This window comes from Falco biarmicus, chromosome 5 (genome assembly GCF_023638135.1).
Source record: "Falco biarmicus isolate bFalBia1 chromosome 5, bFalBia1.pri, whole genome shotgun sequence".
NCBI lineage: Eukaryota > Metazoa > Chordata > Aves > Falconiformes > Falconidae > Falco > Falco biarmicus.
In genome coordinates this window covers 74858286-74877100 of record NC_079292.1, presented here as the reverse complement: position 1 = coordinate 74877100, position 18815 = coordinate 74858286, and the positions used below count along the sequence as shown (strand labels likewise).

General features: G+C 38.4%; 1 protein-coding gene across 7 annotated transcripts in view; it reads right to left on the bottom strand.

Annotated features, from left to right (window-relative positions):
• ABCC9 (ATP binding cassette subfamily C member 9) overlaps nt 1-18815 on the bottom strand; it is a 74482-nt gene that overhangs the window by 22832 nt on the left and 32835 nt on the right. For 3 of the 7 annotated variants that reach the window (XM_056340613.1, XM_056340616.1, XM_056340614.1), the window contains 13 exons: nt 18381-18489; nt 16878-16988; nt 16005-16077; nt 14312-14417; nt 12731-12769; nt 9251-9289; nt 7617-7718; nt 6119-6203; nt 5540-5620; nt 4386-4523; nt 3764-3889; nt 3129-3225; nt 807-1054 (listed from right to left, as the gene is read on the bottom strand). In XM_056340613.1, the coding sequence (XP_056196588.1) occupies nt 807-1054; nt 3129-3225; nt 3764-3889; nt 4386-4523; nt 5540-5620; nt 6119-6203; nt 7617-7718; nt 9251-9289; nt 12731-12769; nt 14312-14417; nt 16005-16077; nt 16878-16988; nt 18381-18489 (1354 nt within the window). The remainder of the gene's footprint in view (nt 1-806; nt 1055-3128; nt 3226-3763; nt 3890-4385; nt 4524-5539; nt 5621-6118; nt 6204-7616; nt 7719-9250; nt 9290-12730; nt 12770-14311; nt 14418-16004; nt 16078-16877; nt 16989-18380; nt 18490-18815) is intronic. The other 4 variants (XM_056340617.1, XM_056340618.1, XM_056340619.1 and 1 more) reach the window with 4 other exon arrangements.

Genomic DNA, 18815 nt, shown 5'->3' with positions numbered 1-18815 from the left:
TGTAATCTTTGGGAAATAAAAGAACTATGATGGAACTGTAATTAATTAAGTTCACATAATTAGAAGATCTGGCAGTTCTAAGATTCCTCAGCCTACTGGTGAGTACCCTTCAAGACCCTGAAGTGATAGTACATAGAACTGGGAAGACAAACTATCTGGACAAATACAAAAGTATGCAAACTGTTAGCCAAGAAACTCAGACAACCAAAGCAGAACCTCTCAAGAATTAAAGCATTTGAGAGATGTTGGAAAGTTCCATTTTATTAAGTCCAAGCACCACTAAAATTCCCAGAGCAAATCCTAAACTAATCTGCCAGGGCTATAAAACATTGAAGTCTTCTGAAAGTTTACTAAGCGAATTCCAGTGAGATATTTCTATATGAGTCCAATTTACAGCTATAAGCAGATTGTATTTGAGTAGTACATTTGAAAACTTTTTTTCTTTTTTTTTTTTTTTTTTTTTCCCTGGCAGGACATTACTGGACAGTCAGTACTTAGGAAAATGGGGTCATTGACTTAGGTGTTAAAAAATCCAGATGGAAAAGTTTAGTATGAGATTCCTTCCTTTAAAAGGTCAATCATTTTTCTGACCTCAAACATGTTTCTGTTTCAGTTTTGCATGTTTGAAAATTTTGATAAAATTTGAGTTGTTTTTTGTTTTAGCATGAACAATTCATCCATCCTATATAATAATAAATCCTACTATATCTGTCTTTCTAATCTAGCTGGCTTCTAGATGAACAGCAAATAATTGCTTTAGAAATTTGTTTCTTTTTTTCCCTGTCAAGCTCCAAGATATGGCCCACCTTATTTGTGCTGTTAACATCATCAGCGTTCTTGACTTCATTTACATTGTCCATGGATGTCCACGTAGCAAGCCAGTAATCTATGGCCACTATAACTGAGTGTTTCAACAACTTTGAGAAAATCATCAGAAAGAGCAAGAAAAATCCTCCAGAGGTTAGATATCTCCAGCAGGTTTTCCAAGGCATCTTTGTCCTGAGCCTCAAGACAGTTGACATATTATCATCTTCATCTTCTTCCTCTTCTTCCTCTGTGACTCAGACATTTGATCAAGTTAGCTTGGATTCAGTGCTAAGAATTATACCTGGGTTTACTGGATTTGGTTTACTTTTTTTGAAGTTTAATTTTAACATCAAAATTCAATTTTTCATTTAAAAACAGCAAACACTTCAGACATATTTTTGTAAGACTTCCCCTGTGCTCTTTGAGCAACTCTATAAACTGTCAGTCTTTGACTTGTTACAGTTCTGTTAATAATATATTTTTGTAAATCAGGTCTTCAGTACCGCCTATTTATAGTAAAGACTAGGCCTTTCCCAAGCTGTTCAGCTGCTTTTATTGTATAGTCAGCAGAGCACCTTGGGTCACATGGGAGATTCTAGAAAGTTCTCCAAATCTTTGCATCCAGAGGATCCGTCATCTGTTGCATGAAAGAGTTAAATTTCCCCTTAATTCCAGAATACTAAAGTTTTTTTCTATGATAAAGTAATAATTGTTCACATTATACTGAAATATAATTGGTGGAAGACTTCTGCTATGGGAAATATGTATTTCATAGGTGCACAAACATGACATTTAATTTTTTTTTCCCTAGGCAGGAAGAATATGCATCTCACAGCTTTGCAGGCCACACTTATGGAAAAGAAATGTTGACCTGCTCTTGACAGCCCTGAACTAACAGCATTTCCACTCATTGCTGATTTTGAACATTAAAATGAATTAGTGATTTCTTGAAAGTTGAAATTCTACACTTTTTGGGACACAGAGATTTGTTGTACATTCCCTAGACCACATAATAAGTACGGATGACCTAGAATGCAATGTTAGGTTATATTTCTGTCCTGAAGTTACTGATATGTGGTTTTTTATCTGAATGATGTCTGCTTTTTGCAGGCATTCTGTGGACTATATGGGCATGTCTTTCCTCCCCCGTGTTTTCTATACCCTACAAAGAAGATCCAGGGTTTTGGCAAGGTTTTCTTGCACAGGCCAAAAGGAAGGGCTCAGGAATGACCTCAATTCAAATTCATCCAAGAATTTAACTGATAAAGTGTACTGATGACTGCAACTAATAAGAGGTGTTCTGCCCAGCTCTGCCGAAGAAGTATGAAACCAACACAGTATTTCCATCTGAAGGGCTTTGGGGCCGAGATCTGCCTATTGTACAGTGATTGGGAGTCTCTTCAAAATGGAGCAATCCAGGACCTACAGACCTATGACTTAAGATGACAATCCATCATGAGCATTGTCAGATGAAACACAAGGTAGCAACAAAGAGCCTGTTAATAGCCAGTGTGCATTCTGCAATCACTCCAGTCAACATCACCATGACGATTGCAATTAGTGCTCCTGTTGAGTTAAGGTAAAGCCTGCAGTTCCCTTCTCTTCCCTGGCTCAACCTTACTGCTTGCCAGGGCTGACTACTCCCTTTAGGCCTCGTCTAGCATCCCAGGGATGTTCTTGATGGGTCTTATTGCCAGCTGCCAATATCCAACCATTCTCCCCCCCACCCCACTTTAAAAGTATCGTGAATCTGAATCTGCACCACTAAAAGCATCAACACCTGGGGGGAACCAGAAGCTAAGCTTGAGAACAAAGCCTAAAGCTTCTCCCATAAACAGTCTCAGCTAGAAAAATAGCAGGTTAACTCCATATCCAAAAAGGAATTGAAAATAACTACAAGTCTGATCACATGATATTTCAAAAGTCCAGCACAGAACATTCCCAGGTATCTCATGAGGGATAGGGCTATAGCTGATCTAACATTATTGTGACAATGACTAGGCAGATCTACTGCAATTTTCTTTAATTACAATTCTTACTGTTGTTTTACTGCTATCTCACCCCTCAATACCTCCAGCCAGTATGAGTTAGAAAAAACCTTGTTTTGGTACACCCTTATCCCTGTACAATGTATAGAGAAATATTTGGAGAATCCCTTAAACAAGTCACATTATAAACAGGTTGAAGTGTTGTTCTTTCCACTGTTATTACCAAGTGTCATCAACAACTTCATACTTTGTTGCTAAGAACTGCCAGATATTCAAGTGGAAAGGCAATGAAGCATGGTAATAGAGTAAATAAAGTGAAATGCTAAAACATACCTTCATCTTCGTCTTCCAGTTGTGATTTGGATTCTCTGGGATACATGGCCCTTCTAAGGGTTTTTCTCTCAAGAGTAGTCTGGTCAGCTTCCATATCCTGTCATAAAAGAACTTATTTCTTAATTTGAGAGTTTAACTGTCTGCCACTGTAGTAGCACCAACAGCAACCTCAAAGAGTCTGTATTCGGATCTTTTAGTTCACAGGATGCAAAAGCATAGATTATCCTTCAGAAAATCCTCCTTTGTCCATGTCCTTCCTTCTCTTTCATCCGTTCTTTCATTCTCTCTTCCGGAATGATAAAGACTTAAAAAATAGCCTTTAGAGAATCCTAAATGCTCATGGAAATAACATAATAAAAGGCTAAGAGATACTTTAGGATGTCTCTTAGTCCATCCCTTGCCCTAGCAAAGGATCAGTTGTGTACCACATTTCAAGAGTATGTTTGCTTGACGTGTTCTAACAAATGACCCATGATGGATATACTACATACTTCCTAAATCTATTTTAGTCCTGTGTTTTTCTCCCTAATATCTAGTTTAATACTTGGTTTCTGACATGGCTTGGGTTTTTTAGAAATTAACTGAAAAATTTTTCTTTTGAGAAAGGTCATCCTTGCCCACATGCTCCTACTTACCTTTTCCAATTCTTGATCTTGGCGATTCATCAAAGTTTTCCAGTGTTCATATAGCTCAATATCATTGTTTTGGATATCCTTTAGTGTCCCTTCTCTAAGTACCATTCCATCCTTCATTGCTATGATCTAGGGAAGAAAGCATCCAATAGGTCTGCTTAGGAACATAGATGCCATAATCACTGACTTGATTCGTGCAAGACATGTCTCAGTATCGGTGAGATTACCATTCTGCAAATTTCAGTGTTAATTTTATTCAATATTTTATTAATAACTTCTTACGTTTGTTGACGCAGCTCATAAACTGAAACTTCTATAGGCCATGCTTACCTGTACTTGTAAAAAGCATCGATGAGACATAATTAGTAATAGTCATATCTGCAATTAAATAATAATTCTCTGGTGGCTTTCAATCAAAAAACCTACACAAATAATGTAAAGATAAAATTGTTCCTTCTACTATAAAATTGGTATTATGTAAAGTGGCAGTTAGCCACATGACATAGGGCACTAAGAAGGAGGGACTCTTGTTACAGAGAAAAGCAGTGATCTCATTAAATGTGGTGCTAACTTCACGTGTACGTTCATTATCAACAAACCTGCATCATGGTATCTCTTCTCTTACCCAGTCAGCATGTGGTAGATATTGTAACTTATGTGTCACCAGAACAAGAGTCCTCTTGTCTTCTTGCAGAAACTTCAAAATCCCTTCCTGCATTAAATGATCACTTAAGTGAATGTCCAGCGCAGAGAATGGGTCATCCTGTAATCAGATCAAATTTAAAAATATTAGGTCAGGATACCATAATTAGTTTTATTTCTTTCTAGAGTTGTTTTTTTGTTTTTGTTTTGTTTTGTTTTGTTTTTTTTTAATAATAATAGAAAGCATCTGCTATTACTAACATTTTGTCTCTCTCTAATGACCAAGACCTAGTCAGAGGGCTGCACTATGAAACAGTGAGCTAGAATCCATGGCTCCTCTGTTCATAGCAATGGACTCAGTTAATTTTTTGTACCTAGATGTGTGCAGTGCTGGTGCCACACTGACAGGGTGGACTAATCCTGATCAGGAACACTGGAACTGAAATTTCCCATGGGCTTAATTTGATGGGAAACTGGCACAGGAAATTTAAAGCAGAATTAGGGGCTGTTCTAATTTACCCCAAAGTAAACTGCAAATGTGCTTGGTCTTCACTTTGAGTGAGTGTGGCTAGCAACAAGACAACATTCAGATAAGGATATTAATATACAAACACATTTTCTTTAAGAACAGAAGCCCCTGATCAATTTTGAAGAGGCTTAAATAGCCCCTTGATGAGCAGTAGCCTCCTGAAATTCCTGGCATGCTTTGAAATTAGTAACAGAGAAGGGAAAGTCTGTCCAAATCTGCAGCACTCTGCAGGAGAGTGCTGAGCCCTCAGTCTGTTCATCGCTCACAAGTAGTTGCATTATGGTGCTTTTCCTTATCAGAAGTCCTGCTGATTTCAGTGGGACTGTGTCAAAAGTAGGTCATCACTGAGAGTGAGCACAAGGCAGACAATCTGTTCTACTCTTCCAGTGTTGGTCTTTGCAGGAAATTCCGCCTTGATCAGTCTCCCAGTATGTTTTGATGCTGCCTCTGGTGGATGTTTATTTCCTAGCTCTATAATTTGGATTTGGAGTTGAATACAAGTCCCTGTAGTTTTCTAAATCTAACATAGATCTTTCTAAAGCTAAATATAAGGAATGGCAGTTTTATTACTAACTTTCCATGCTCCATGTGAAAAAGAAAAATCTTACCAAGAAGACAATGTTGGTGTTCTGATAGAGTGCTCGAGCTACACAGATTCTCTGTCGTTGGCCGCCACTTAAATTAATCCCCTAATGAGTATAATGGATGAGAAATATGCATCTTTGAATAAACATTATGATAGAACTTTGAAAATGTGATTTTTTACAATTATACAGCATTCCAATAAAAATAAAAAGCTTTGTTAAAATGCTAATCCTGTTGATAAACAAGCATAATCCTCATATAATGTCAGAAGGAAAAAAAATGTTCAGCAACTAATCATGCGTAAGTGTAAATCATGAAGAGCTTCTGTAAAGCACAGCAGGCTGTTTAGACTGACAAATGCAACCAATACTAACATCAAATTCTGCAAGCCAAATACAGACTTTGATCAAAAAATCTTATTTGAGAAACAGCTGAAGAAGGAAAAAAGTGTTCAATTTTTTTTTTTTTTTCAGTAAGCCCATGTGAATTGTGACTATTTAGCAGGCTGGCAGCCAATACAGACTAGATTTGCCTGAGTGTCTCCAGACAGGGCTTTCTTAATACATAGGCTAAGCAGACATAAAAGCATTCATATTATTTACCCTTTCTCCAATTTCTGTCTGATCGCCAAATGGTAGTAAGTCAATGTCAGGCTGCAGAGAGCACGCATCTGTTACAGCTTTGTACCTGTAAAAACAATATAGTCACCACAATTATTTAACCAGTCACTTACTTTGCTAACACAAAAACGTCCAGCTCAAATTTACCGCTAAGTTATTATGGCTCTGTGACAGTTGGATAATTGAAAAAATAATTAGGGCAATATGATTATTCAGCAACTAATCATGGAGCGTTGTAAACTAAGCATTGTGAAAAATCACGTATTTATTAGAGATCTTCATTGGCAAGCCTACTTTTGAAAGATTCAATTACATAAATTATTAAGTATATTCCTCCCTATCATGGAGCTGTTTTGCTGAACTCTGGAGTATTTGAAGCCATTTCCTGAGTTATTATTCTTCCCCCTTTAGGTGCCTCTTCAGTTACTTCAGTGTGATATTACAGGACAAAGGATCCTTACAGTGCTTCTGATCTTGCCAGAACCAGGAAACTGCTTGCACAACTTTGCAGTTTGCTGTGAGATTCCTGGGTCTGTGGGGTATTGCAGATAATCTGCTGATAAGCAGCTGGGATCAGATGATTTGAATGGTGGAATTCAGCCTTGCTCCTTTGATATAAGTGAAGTTAGGCTGATGGATGCAGTAGCGGAAGAATCTGGTCCCTTAAATTTTAGATGCTTATCTGGATTTTGAGATATTTGGTTATTGCTAAGTTTTATTAAGTGGGAATGGAGTCATACATCTTATACATACATACATGAGGGGAATGGGATGTATTTTTAATAACTTAAACCAAAGAGAGTATTGCCTTTGAAAACACCAGCAGTTTTCCTTAAGTCATCACTTTTTCCACAGTATTTGTCAGCTGACCTTTTAGAAAGGCACAAGAAGCAAGTGCTGGATAGGCACAACAAGAAGCTGTGCACCTCAGCTTTCACACTCCCTTCTCCTTATTTCTAAAGGAAGAATTAAGGTTATCTCTGTGAGGCACCTCATCTTCATACGTGCAGTGTTTTTGTAAAGTGGCTGCTCCAGTAACTTGATCACAGCAGGATTAGCACATAAACTCAGTGGAAACATGCCTAGAATCCCTATTTCCAGAGTCATCTGGCAGCCTCAGGCTCCATTAAACAAAACAAAAATACGCCAGTAGTATCCAAAGATGGGATTCATCTCACCTAACTTTAGCTGCTTGAAAAATACACATATGGCTTCTGCTGTATTCCATGGAGAGCCCCTGCTGCTGTGTGATTTCTCACAAATATCTTAGACATGCACCCTGGTTAGAGGGGGAGCCTTGAAAGACTAATTTAAGACAGAAATCTTCCTTTGAAATGGCTGAAGACAGGTTAGCTAAATCCACCCCAGGGTTAACGTGCATTGGTATTTTTCAGAATTTACAAAATTTCTCCAGGAGGAGAAGACAAAAACATCTTTAAAAGAAGCTGCTAGGTGTTTTTGCAAGGGTAGTGATATTTACCTCTGTTTATTAAACGGGCTTCCAAAGATAATGTTCTCCTCCACGGTTGCATTCAGCAGCCACGGCTTCTGCGCTGCATAAGCCACCGAGTATCTGTTTCTACTGTAGACAGATAAAGAGCATTAGTAAAAAACAAAGCACCCACATTATGAGATGTCTGAGAATCAGGTTTTTTAAAATTAAGTACATGAATATGCATTTGTAAAAATACAGGGGAAACATATAGGCAAAGCAACTGTTACAAAAGTGAAGGGAAGAATTTTAGATCAGATGTTTTTGTTAGAACAACACCCACTCTCTCCCCTGATGGCAAAATCTATACTCTAGGTTATATTCTATTCTACTATGAATGGCTGGTACCTATCTCGATCTAGCAACTGCAATTTCAATCCAAAGGCAAATTATAAATAATCAAAGTTATTGCATTCTCACAAGAATAGTTAATTATTTTTTTCTCTAACGTCAAAACAGGTAGAGAAAATGGCATCATACACTTGACTTGCTGCTTTCTGAAGTTTTAGATTATTTTACATGGCCATACACGTGAAAAATTTTTTTCCTTTAAGTCTATTAGTCTCTCAATGGACTAACATGATATTGAGAAAGAGGGCAGTTAATACAGATTGGGAAGGAATCATTACAGTTTCCCAAGCATTTTTTAGACATACTTTAAATGCGTCTAAATAGCTAATGGCATGTGTACAATAGGAGTAAGAATGTTCTTTACTTCTGGCTGTTTTCCCTGTGTACAGCAGCAAAAAAGGTCATGTAATTTAAGACATTCTTCTGAGATGCCCGAGACATGTGAGGCAGGAGGTGTGAACTGGTACCAGCTTGTGGATCTGAACACTTATCTTCCTTCTCAGTCTCTTTGATGGTATTGCTTCCAACTAAACATTGAATATAGTTTTGTACGTAAACAACTAGGATTTCCTATTGAGAGAGAGGGTGCTAGCGTATGAGAAATAGCTGGTTAGAAGCAGTCAGTACTATCCCCAAAATTTTAGGAGTTTTAGCAGTTCAGTACGTACTAGTATGAACTATGTCCTCAGGATTTTCAGGTAGCAAATCATGGTGTGGCTCCCAACCACAGCTATGTGTGCCACTACTTCTCTATCATGTATGACACGATTTTAGTTTAGCTTGTCCTTCTTTGCAACCTGCAGGCCCTTTCCCTGAAGCCAAGCATGGAGTCACTGCTTGACTTCAGCTGGAGGGCAGCCAGCTCCCTCTGCAGACTGTGTGCCCTGCTTCACCACGCAGCCACCAAGCTGGGGTACGAGCAACACAAAACCCACTGCTGATCAGAAAATGTGCAAACACATGGGAGGGTACATGTAACAATGTCTTATATCTAGAGACCCTGTCTTGCAAGATATGGAGCACACTAAACTCCCAGTGGTGTCAAATGGGAGCTGGGAGCTCTGAACGTCTTTCAGACAAGACTGAGGTAGTGGTACAATGGCTGGAGAAGATTGGGATCCACTAGCACAATCTGTCAGTTAATCCTACGGTAAGTGATTATTGACATGGTAAGAAAATGGAGATGGCTGAAGGGTACAAAGATGAAGGTTTGAGGAAATTCTGAAGAAATGAATGAGTGTATTATGATACACTAAAAACAGAAATAATACCTTCTGGATGCTTCAAAAGAAGGTTCAGTTTCATTTACACTGTAAGTTATGGTAAATGTCATTTAGTAAGCAGGAAATACAGAGAATAACATTTTATGCTATTTTTACATACAGGGAAACTGGAGTTAGGTACGTATTTTAAGAACTCTTCATCACTTTGGGTTTTTTGTTCTTAAAGGGAAAATAAACAAGGTCTAAGTAAAAGCATATAACTTCTAAATACAACAGTTTCAAATCTATAGGGCATAGTGGTTAAACGGGCAAGTTATGTTGCTAGAAAATGTAATAAAAATGAAAGGTCTATTGTAAAACCTATTAAAAATGAAATTATTGATATTGCCTGGGTATATAAAAGGTTGACAAGCAATAAGTTAGTTTCTCCACACAGTTCTGCCAATGACCTGCAAAAGTTGGTAACTAATGTCAAATTTCCCCTGGAGCAAAGACAAGCTTTGCAGACACACTTTTGAATCAGAACAGGTTTTGAGCCTGTTTATAGCACCAAAACTGCATCAAGCCATGCATGCCACTACAACACCTAGGCTTTCCTTGTCAACCTCCACTTCTTAAGGATCATATGCCTGAAGTACATTATGAAGAACGTGCAATGGCAGTAATAATATGAATGATTTTGCAGCTCCCTCTGTTTTTTAATTGACTTATTAACAGTGTTGAGGGCATGGTGTGGTAGTCAAAGCAGTTCTGGACCAGCGATGATGCTTATGACCAGGCATGGTGACACATCACTGCAAAGTGCGAAACATAAAAGAGTAAGTTTATGCCTGGTAAATGGAAACAAGCATTAGGAGGGACTAGAAACTGATACTGATGTATTATTTGCCTGACTTAAAAAAAGCCAAGCAAACAAATCCTCCCCTCTCAAGCCCATGAATCCTCCAGATGAAATATTTTACTGCTGAGACAGAAATGTCTGCTTTCCTGCTGGGATACCAGTAACTGCAGCTGTACTCATAAACACAGGATCCAAGTCTAGCAAAGGGCATAAAAATTCTAATAGCAGAGCCCTTGTAATGCCAGACTCATGTATTAAGCATCTCCCCAAAATGCCAGAACTGAGACATTGATTTCTGTGCTGCACATCAGCTGTCTAAGAACTTTGGTAATTCATGCCTCCTAAAGTGCACAATCAGTGTATTTCCTTCGTGCACCGATGACCAGAGAAGATATTACATCAGAGGTGAATAAGCCCTATTGGTTATCTCAGAAGGGTCAGAGCACCATAAATTGAGGCTCAAACCAGGCATTGCTTCACCAGAATTGGTCCTTCATTCAGCAGAAGCTTCCAGTCTTCTCTACAATGGAAAAAAGTTACAAGAAAGCAAAAGATGGAGTCTAATGAGACATTAAAAAGAGGTCAGAAATTAGGTCAAACCAAACAAAGAAGAAAAGCCAGTTTTCCTCTATTAAAAAACCTTGATTTTTTTATCAGCAGAGTATTGCAATTGTAATTGTAATTGTAGAAAGGGATAATGCTTTCATGTATATGTTTGGGAGAGCCCTCTGAAATAAAATTTAATAAAAACTGGGCACAAGCCTTGCAAGACCCCTTGCAATTTCATACCAGATTTAATATGCTTGTCATTATAATCAAATATAGTATGTGAATGAGCAAGTGTTAATTTTAGGATCTCAGCTTCTTAAACTCATCCTAGGATAAAAATTTCACTCAATGCTTAGTTTGACAAATACACTTTAATTCTCCCAAATTATGAGTGAGGTTTCTGTGAGAATCCATGTTCATTAATACTCCTATGAATAAATACATATAAGACCTTTATTGAGCTGGGGCCTTCATAAATAAGGGGATTAAGTATTTGGTCTTGCACTTTATTACCCTACTGAATCTGAAATAGCGGTGCTATTGCAGGGCATGGGAGTGGGCTAAAACTGAAGCTCCTGAGGTTTCTATAAAGAATATTTTGTTTGCCCACTGGGATTAGCAATCTTCACTCTAATTTCTTTATTTATTGAAATGTGCCTATTTATACTGATTTTTAATCTGTACTATAAAATATACATATTCCTCAAAATGGGCCATGGTAAGTTCAGGTCTGAAATGGTAGGAAAGGCCAAACTGATTAGATTGTTTAGTCATTTTTGTAATATTTTGGATATATAAGATGAAATAATACAGAAACTAATTAAAATCAAGGTTTTAAGGAAAAGTAAAAAGGAGATCTTGTTGAAATTTGGACAACTTTTATTCTAACTCTGGACATTTTAAAATAGACTAATGCATTTCTAACCAGGCCCAGATTCCTTCAGCCTACAAAACAGAAAGGGAGGAGAATAAAGAGATACAAAGTCTCTGGGATACCATGTAATGGCAGAACGAACCATTTCTTCTAATAAGGCAAGAAATTTGAGGCAAGACAAGGACCGAGCATCTACATAAATTCTACCCAGCAGTTTGGAGGAATTTCTTCCCAACCCTGCAACCAGCCATAGCAGCACAGAAGCACTAACAGATATGCTAACTTTGGCTACTGAAGTTTATCTGGCCAATCATTTATCCCTTCAGTGTTTTCTATGAGCGCCTGTGGTTGCAACCTTTTGGTAAGCAGTTGTACTTGGCAACCGTTCTGAGGGGAGCACTGACTTGTCCTAATTTTTCTTGAAGCCTTCCATAGTTTGAGGGTGGAACAGGCCATCTGGGTGGATCTATTTCATAATTCTTGTGTTTCCCATGCTCTTCACTTATTACACAAAAACTGCTTGCATGGAAACCCATTCAATGTACAGAAAATGTATACCAAGTGAAGAGCTTCCCCTTAGCCACTCTTCTTTTCTTGGTGATCTGAGAAGATGGTTCTGACTCTTTGTCTTGGTGTGGATGAAGGGAATACATGTCTCTGCATATTCCCCACATCTGCCCCCGTATAGACTTAATAACTCAGATCTGAAACAGGCTTAGCCTTATCCAGATAACCTCATGCTTCAATGTTTAGGGGAATCTCTCCAGCTGATTGCTCAATGGGAAAACAAAAAGCCAGCTTGTTGTCTAAGGTTTGTAATGTATCTGAGGCATGTTTCATGTAAGGGGGAAGAATTGAGATGTGGCCCATCAGATCTGCCCTGGCCAAGATCTCTTACCGAAAGATACACTAACATGCTTTCTTTCCCTAAGATCCCAAACCAGTGACAACCCTGGCAGCAGGTCATACAGCTCTCACTGCAGTCAACCACAACCACAACAGGGTATTCAAGCCCCATGATGGGCTTTCACAATGATGCATTTCAGGTTTACACCTATATAACTGGGGCTGAAATGTTACCCATCAGTACTGTTACTGTGTGGTTATACCTGAAATTGTTGGGGAATTCAACTAGCCTGCATTTCATCCCTGGATGAGTAGCTGCGTTAGTCATGCATGTAAAATCATACGGAAATGGATTTAAGAGAGTAAATAGGACCTTTTTTACGGTTTTGTAAAATATAGGATCCACTTAGTTAAATACCTGAAGTGTCCTTCTGTATTCATCTGTCTGTCAGGCAGTCTGAAATTATCAGCAAAACATAGCCATGTTTGCATCAGCTATATCACAGCACCAAATTATAGTTTTCAATCAAAAAAAGTCACTCAGTAAAGTCTGAGATGCTTGCTAGAGCCTGAGTTGCCTGGTTATGTACGCACTGCTAATCAACTGACGATATTAATCTCTCTTGAACAATGTGAAACTTAAAAAGTATTTCATGAACCTTCTCTAGTGCCTTTCTATGATTTCTCATTTTCTCTAGTCCTCTTAAGATTCCATTGTTCTAAAACAAACTGGAGTCTTTCTCAAATACATCTTTGAAAACAATTGTGAGAATAATTTCAAGGTTAACTCTACTCACTCCTTGTATTTTCTTAAACAAATCAGAGAAAAAATGCCTGACGGTCATGTCAAAATTTTCATTATATGTCTCAAAGAAATTAACTGTGGTAAATCACATATTATTCTTCCCTCAAAGCTTGAACTCATATATAATTAAACTAAAGTTAGTCTTGCCTTGGCTCCAACTGTACCTGCTACTCCAGTGAGATCATACATTTAGAATAGCAGACAATGAAATATAGCTAGAGAACAAAAAATGCCACGCATACTAGCACAAGAAAAGCAAAAATATCCAGCTTGCAACACTGCTGTAAGAAGAAGATGACAAAGGAGGTTACTAGTCAAGGGATGGGGCAACAAAATATTGATCTTTGTAACAAAACCCACCCTTTCAACTCAAAAAGCTAGTTTTAAAGGAAACAGGGCTGATCTTTAAAATCAAAGAACAAGTCTTGGGGTTACAACACATCCCTTCTGCAGCATCTTCTCTGCCTAGGCTGGAAGAGTGGTTGCTGTCCCACTTAGTTTCTGTAGGAAGTTTTCATTCACTTGGTCTGAGTCCGTGTGAATCCCAAGGCCTGACCTCACTGGCAGTTCCCTTTTCAGCAACAGCTTCATCAGAGCCTTTACTCTTTAGGTATTCGGTGTCCTCAGGCTGCTTTCTGAACATATTACTGTGAAGAGTAACACTGTCTTCCATACGCAAGGCTTGAGCAGATACCAGGGATGGGAAAAAGCACTGCTAATGTGTTATTATATCTAGCAGCAACATCACTGAGTGGGAAATACAGACAGCCTTTCCTGTATGCTAGTACCCTACACGTACCACTCGACTGAAGAAGCTCTAGCCTGTCGTGCTTTCACTGGTGTGCACAGCAGCAGCATAACAATTCTGACTTCAATTATAGTGAGCACTGAAGCCTATTTGATAACAGGAACAATATACACTTTCTATTCAGGTAATTTGCTGGGGCTAATATATTAATCACCAGACTAGCCTCTTTCCCTTCCTGAAGCACTCTGCTCTGCCTGCTCTGAACCACGACAAAACAGCAATGGAAATCCTTCAAAAGTTTGTAGGTGATGCCTTCCAGAAAGGATCTGGGTGACGATAATTATCTAACATTCAGTTCTGAGACACGAGTTTTACATTTCTCACAGCAAATCCCAACTACCTCCTTCTTAAACAAATGCAGCAATCATTAGCTATATAAACCATACTTGCTCCAGTGAACTTTTCCTTCCAGTGTCTGCATCTCTCCCAGTATAGCAAGGAGAAGTGATGACTTGCCACAGCCAACTTGACCCACAATCATTGTCATCTGACCTATAATAATAATAATAACAAACACACTTTCAATAAAGAAAAATCTCACAATTCTATTCAGATCCACAAGGCCCAATTCGATCCAGTTCTAGAAGCCTTGAACTAGTTGGTTATATTTGTTAGCATCCACTATGTAAATGGCATATTAATCTATAGAAATACACATTAATGGGCAGTATGGGTATACGCTAATCTCCAATGGAATGAGACTATTGCTTTGACATATATTATCATACACTGTATGGGACTGTGTTACTTTATGGAAGTTATTTAGGGTCATATGATATAAAGTGGGGAGTGATTATTCAGTCTGGGGTTCCATAAAAATTTGGACCAATCTAATAAGTGACTGCAACTGAAAGATGATCCATTACTCTTTTCTGCTTTGCTGTACTCCTCCTTACCCCACCACCACTTGCCTACCTTCAGTCCTACTCTGTAGTGGCAATGGTGCTTCTCAGGTCTTCCCATAGACTAATTGAACTCACTGTGCTCACTAGTGCATATACCAGGCAAGCTTCTCACCAGCTGGGGAGTTAAGGTCTTACTGAGGTAAACTATTATGCTGGCTCACTCAGCTCATGAACCCATGGCCTTAGATTGTAAACACCTTGGAGCAAAGACCTTCTGCTGGTGTATGAGGCACCGGGACAGCACAAAGTATGCATCCATGTATAGGCCAACAATGCTACAGTGAAACAAATGATACAGACTTTGGGATTACTTAATAACTGTGATATCTAAAATGTGCCAGCCTAAAGTAATAACCTATTTTAAAACTAAGCACTTGATAGGGTACAAAACTAAAATATAAGACTAATAACATTAAATGCCAGCAGTGTTAGGAATTCTACATCATTAACAACAGCAATAATAATGACAGAAAATCATAGTTGCTACTTTTCACACTTGTTATGGAAGTCTTACAAAACAAATCAATGTTTTGTAACCCTGCGGAACTCCTAGCCAAAAGACATTGAGGTTGCAAGAAATTACAGAACCTCAGCTGGACAAAGAGAAATTCACTGAAAGAGAAAATCATTGAGGATTTCTTGACAGGCAAACTGCATGAGGCTCAAGGAATTTTCTGAGATGAAAATAGCTGTGAGCTGGGAGACTGTAATGTTGACGCATGGCAGAAGAAGTACAACGTATGAGTGCTGCCCTGTGCCCCCACTGGTAGACACTGTTAGAAACAAAATACTGAATTAGATAGACCCATGGTTTGAACGAGTCTTAAGTCCTCCCTCTTGGTTTTTTTAATTTGTCTGTTGAAAATTATAATGAATATTTTTGCAACCATCTTTGTCATATTTATTCTTACTCTTGACTTTGTTCCTGTTATTGTAAAAACTACATAAACTATATAGGTATATAAAAACCATCTAACTTTTTATTTATAGTACTTTAGGCTAATGATACAGCTATATGACCAATATAGTTCATGAAATTGTATACATCTTTAAGCTTAATTTTTTCTTATAAAAACCTAAATGTGTGATTTTGTGCTTTCCAGAAAACCAAGAAATGTAATTAGTAACAATTTGATGTTACATATTTCATGTTTAAGGTGTGCATTTATCCTACCTGTTGGGATTCGAATGTTTATGTTGGACAATGTAGCTAAACCACTTCCCCATGAAAAGTATCCATTGGTCACCTACAAAACAATTACCACATGTCAGATATATAAACACTTGAGGGGAAAAAAACCTAGAATGCCTAGTTTGGATTTAAAATATGTTACTAAAATAAATCTGTGATTAATAGACATGGTGAGGTAGGCTCATACACACACACACATAAAAAAAAGCAAGTTAGGTTAGTAAAGATTGCCAAACTCAGAAAAAGTTGTGAATAAGGAAAGTTATACACACACACACACATATATACACACACACTGTATGAAATGTAATAAAGGGATGATGGGATGATCTTGAGTTGAATTCTACCAAGTACTGGTAGTTGTCAGCTATTTTACCAAATACTCCCAGTTGACAACTGGGAGTGGACATGACAACTGGCAGTGGACATGGACATTTTTTGCTTGGAACATGTGTGTGGAGGAAAAGCTGGCCTATGTGACTTAAAATAACGTCATAATAAACGTAAAAAAATTACTCAAAAGCCTTGATCTTGGTTCTAAGAGTGAAAGAGAAGTGCATGAAGGGAAAGTCTAAAAAAATCTTAACTAATGTCTACATATCAGATTATCTGAGTTTTATTCCTTTAGATTCACTACGCCTCTTTGTTTCCTGAGAAGACAGGGAATCACTATAAAGAGCCGGTCTAAAATGAGGAGTTCTCACTTTATTTTTAGCTAAAGTGCTAATATATTTAAGGGCTTGTTCTTGCAATGGACTATTTGCCTTTGGAAGAACAGCAGCAACTGGGCACTATCCAGTACCGTTGCAGGAGGACCTGCTCTGTGTAAAGAATGAGACAATGTTTTCAAACCACCTTGATTGCAACATCATCTATCTCCACAGGACGTGTTTGCTTCCTTGTTGGCTGTTCATAGCTTTCAAGCTGATACCTCAAGGGCTGCCTCCTGTTGATGGCCTTGGTGTGCTAAAAAGTGAAATGAAGAAAGGAGAAAAGCTGGAATTCTCAAAAGAGGACAGCATTTCATTCCCTATAAAACAAACAATCTGTTCCCTTTCTTACCACCATTCTAGGTCACAAGAAGAAACCAGTGCTTTTCAATATATGTGATAATAAAAACACACTACTGTACTGTGATGCACACAATGTAATGCCTTAACGACCCTTAACTGAAGCACAGGAAATACCTGATTTTTGGTTTCCCACACATAACCATCCCAAATTTCAGCTCTGTCAGCCTCCTCAAACCACTAGGTAAGTCTGCCCTACCTGAGGTAGCTCCAGACAAAGCTATGTCAGTAAAAGTGTAATGGCGTGCAAAGTTACCAGTTTGGTTCCTGGAAGTAGAACAGCTGCAGGAGCAAGAAGCTTATCAAATTAGCTTGTGCAGAGTACCTCGCTAACGTGTAATAGTGACTGTGGAGCCAGCTCTTTCAGAGCTACCTGTGGTATTTGTAAGCGCCACTGTATTTGGCTGAATTGGTGTAATCTTAGTGATTCCTTATGGCTGGGTTACCTTTATTTTTCCCTCTCCCCATCATCTAGACTCTGTCTCTGTAGGGCTAGGCAAAAGGTGGACAAAAGAAACAAAATAAATGCTGAAACAATTTCATTTTTGTTTCCTTTATTATAATAGTTAACCCAGATAAACAAGAAAGACGTTGTTTTGGGTTGGCAAGCTAATTTAATTCAGCTCAAAATAAAACTTATTTTGTGCTAATCCTTTCTTTCTGTTGCTGTCTTCAAGTTTCAGTCACACTTCACATTCTATAATCAGTTTTAAACAGCTGAAATATCTACCTTTAGAAAAACATGAAAATGAAAAAATTAGCTTTCCCCAAATCATCTCCCTTGAGGATTTTTGCCCTCGAATTTTCCTCAAATTCATTATGTGTTTAGCACTCCAGAAACAGCATCTTTTATTTTCTATTTCACAAAGTTTGGTGCTGGTTTTCCCACCTCCAGTTCTGAATTTCCCAGAGCAGCAGTTGGTCCTACCTAAAGATGCCCAACATATGATGGGTTGCACTAGCAATATACAGTACAAACCCCACAATTACAGCAAATGCACCTGGGCCTTTTATAAAATCTGAGAAGCATGAATTCAAACCATGTGTAAATGTGTTGGTGTTTATGGGGTCTTTATTACTACTGGCACTTCAGCAATGCTTAAATATGTTTGGGGAACCTTCACGTCATAGAAACACAGAGATCCCAACACAGAAGAGGCAAAACCGGACAATATTAAAGTCAGGTTAGAAGCCAAAACTCCCAAGCCCTATCAGCTAGGCCACGGGCCTTGTATGGGTCTATATGGCCTCTCTACTCTGAAATTCAGTGTCATAAAACAGAACTTACAAGTCCTGTGTGCTTCTTACAGGATTCATAAGCTACAGAGCTGTCCCCACCTCTCCAGCTGTCATCTCCAATCTCATCACTCAGGAGAAACTCATTCAGCTTCTGTACACTTGGAAGAAAACAGGACAGTGAGTTAAATGAACCCAGGTTTCCAGGAGTACATTTCCATTTTTGTGCAGTCCAGCCAGCAGGATGTATCAGGAATGTTCCAAAAGGAGTTCAAGGGACACTTCTGGTGTCCTCTTGGACTATCTGCCACCCTGATGGCAAATGAAAAATTATTTATGTGGAAGAAGTGCAGAGGAAAATAATTAAATATCATACGGGTAGCTGGGAATGAAGAGGAGAGCTAGTCATGTGAGTGCCACAAGAGCTCTGTGGAAATGGTTTCTATCCTGCCAGGCTTCTCTCTTCTGTGCCTTTCTCATGCTTACG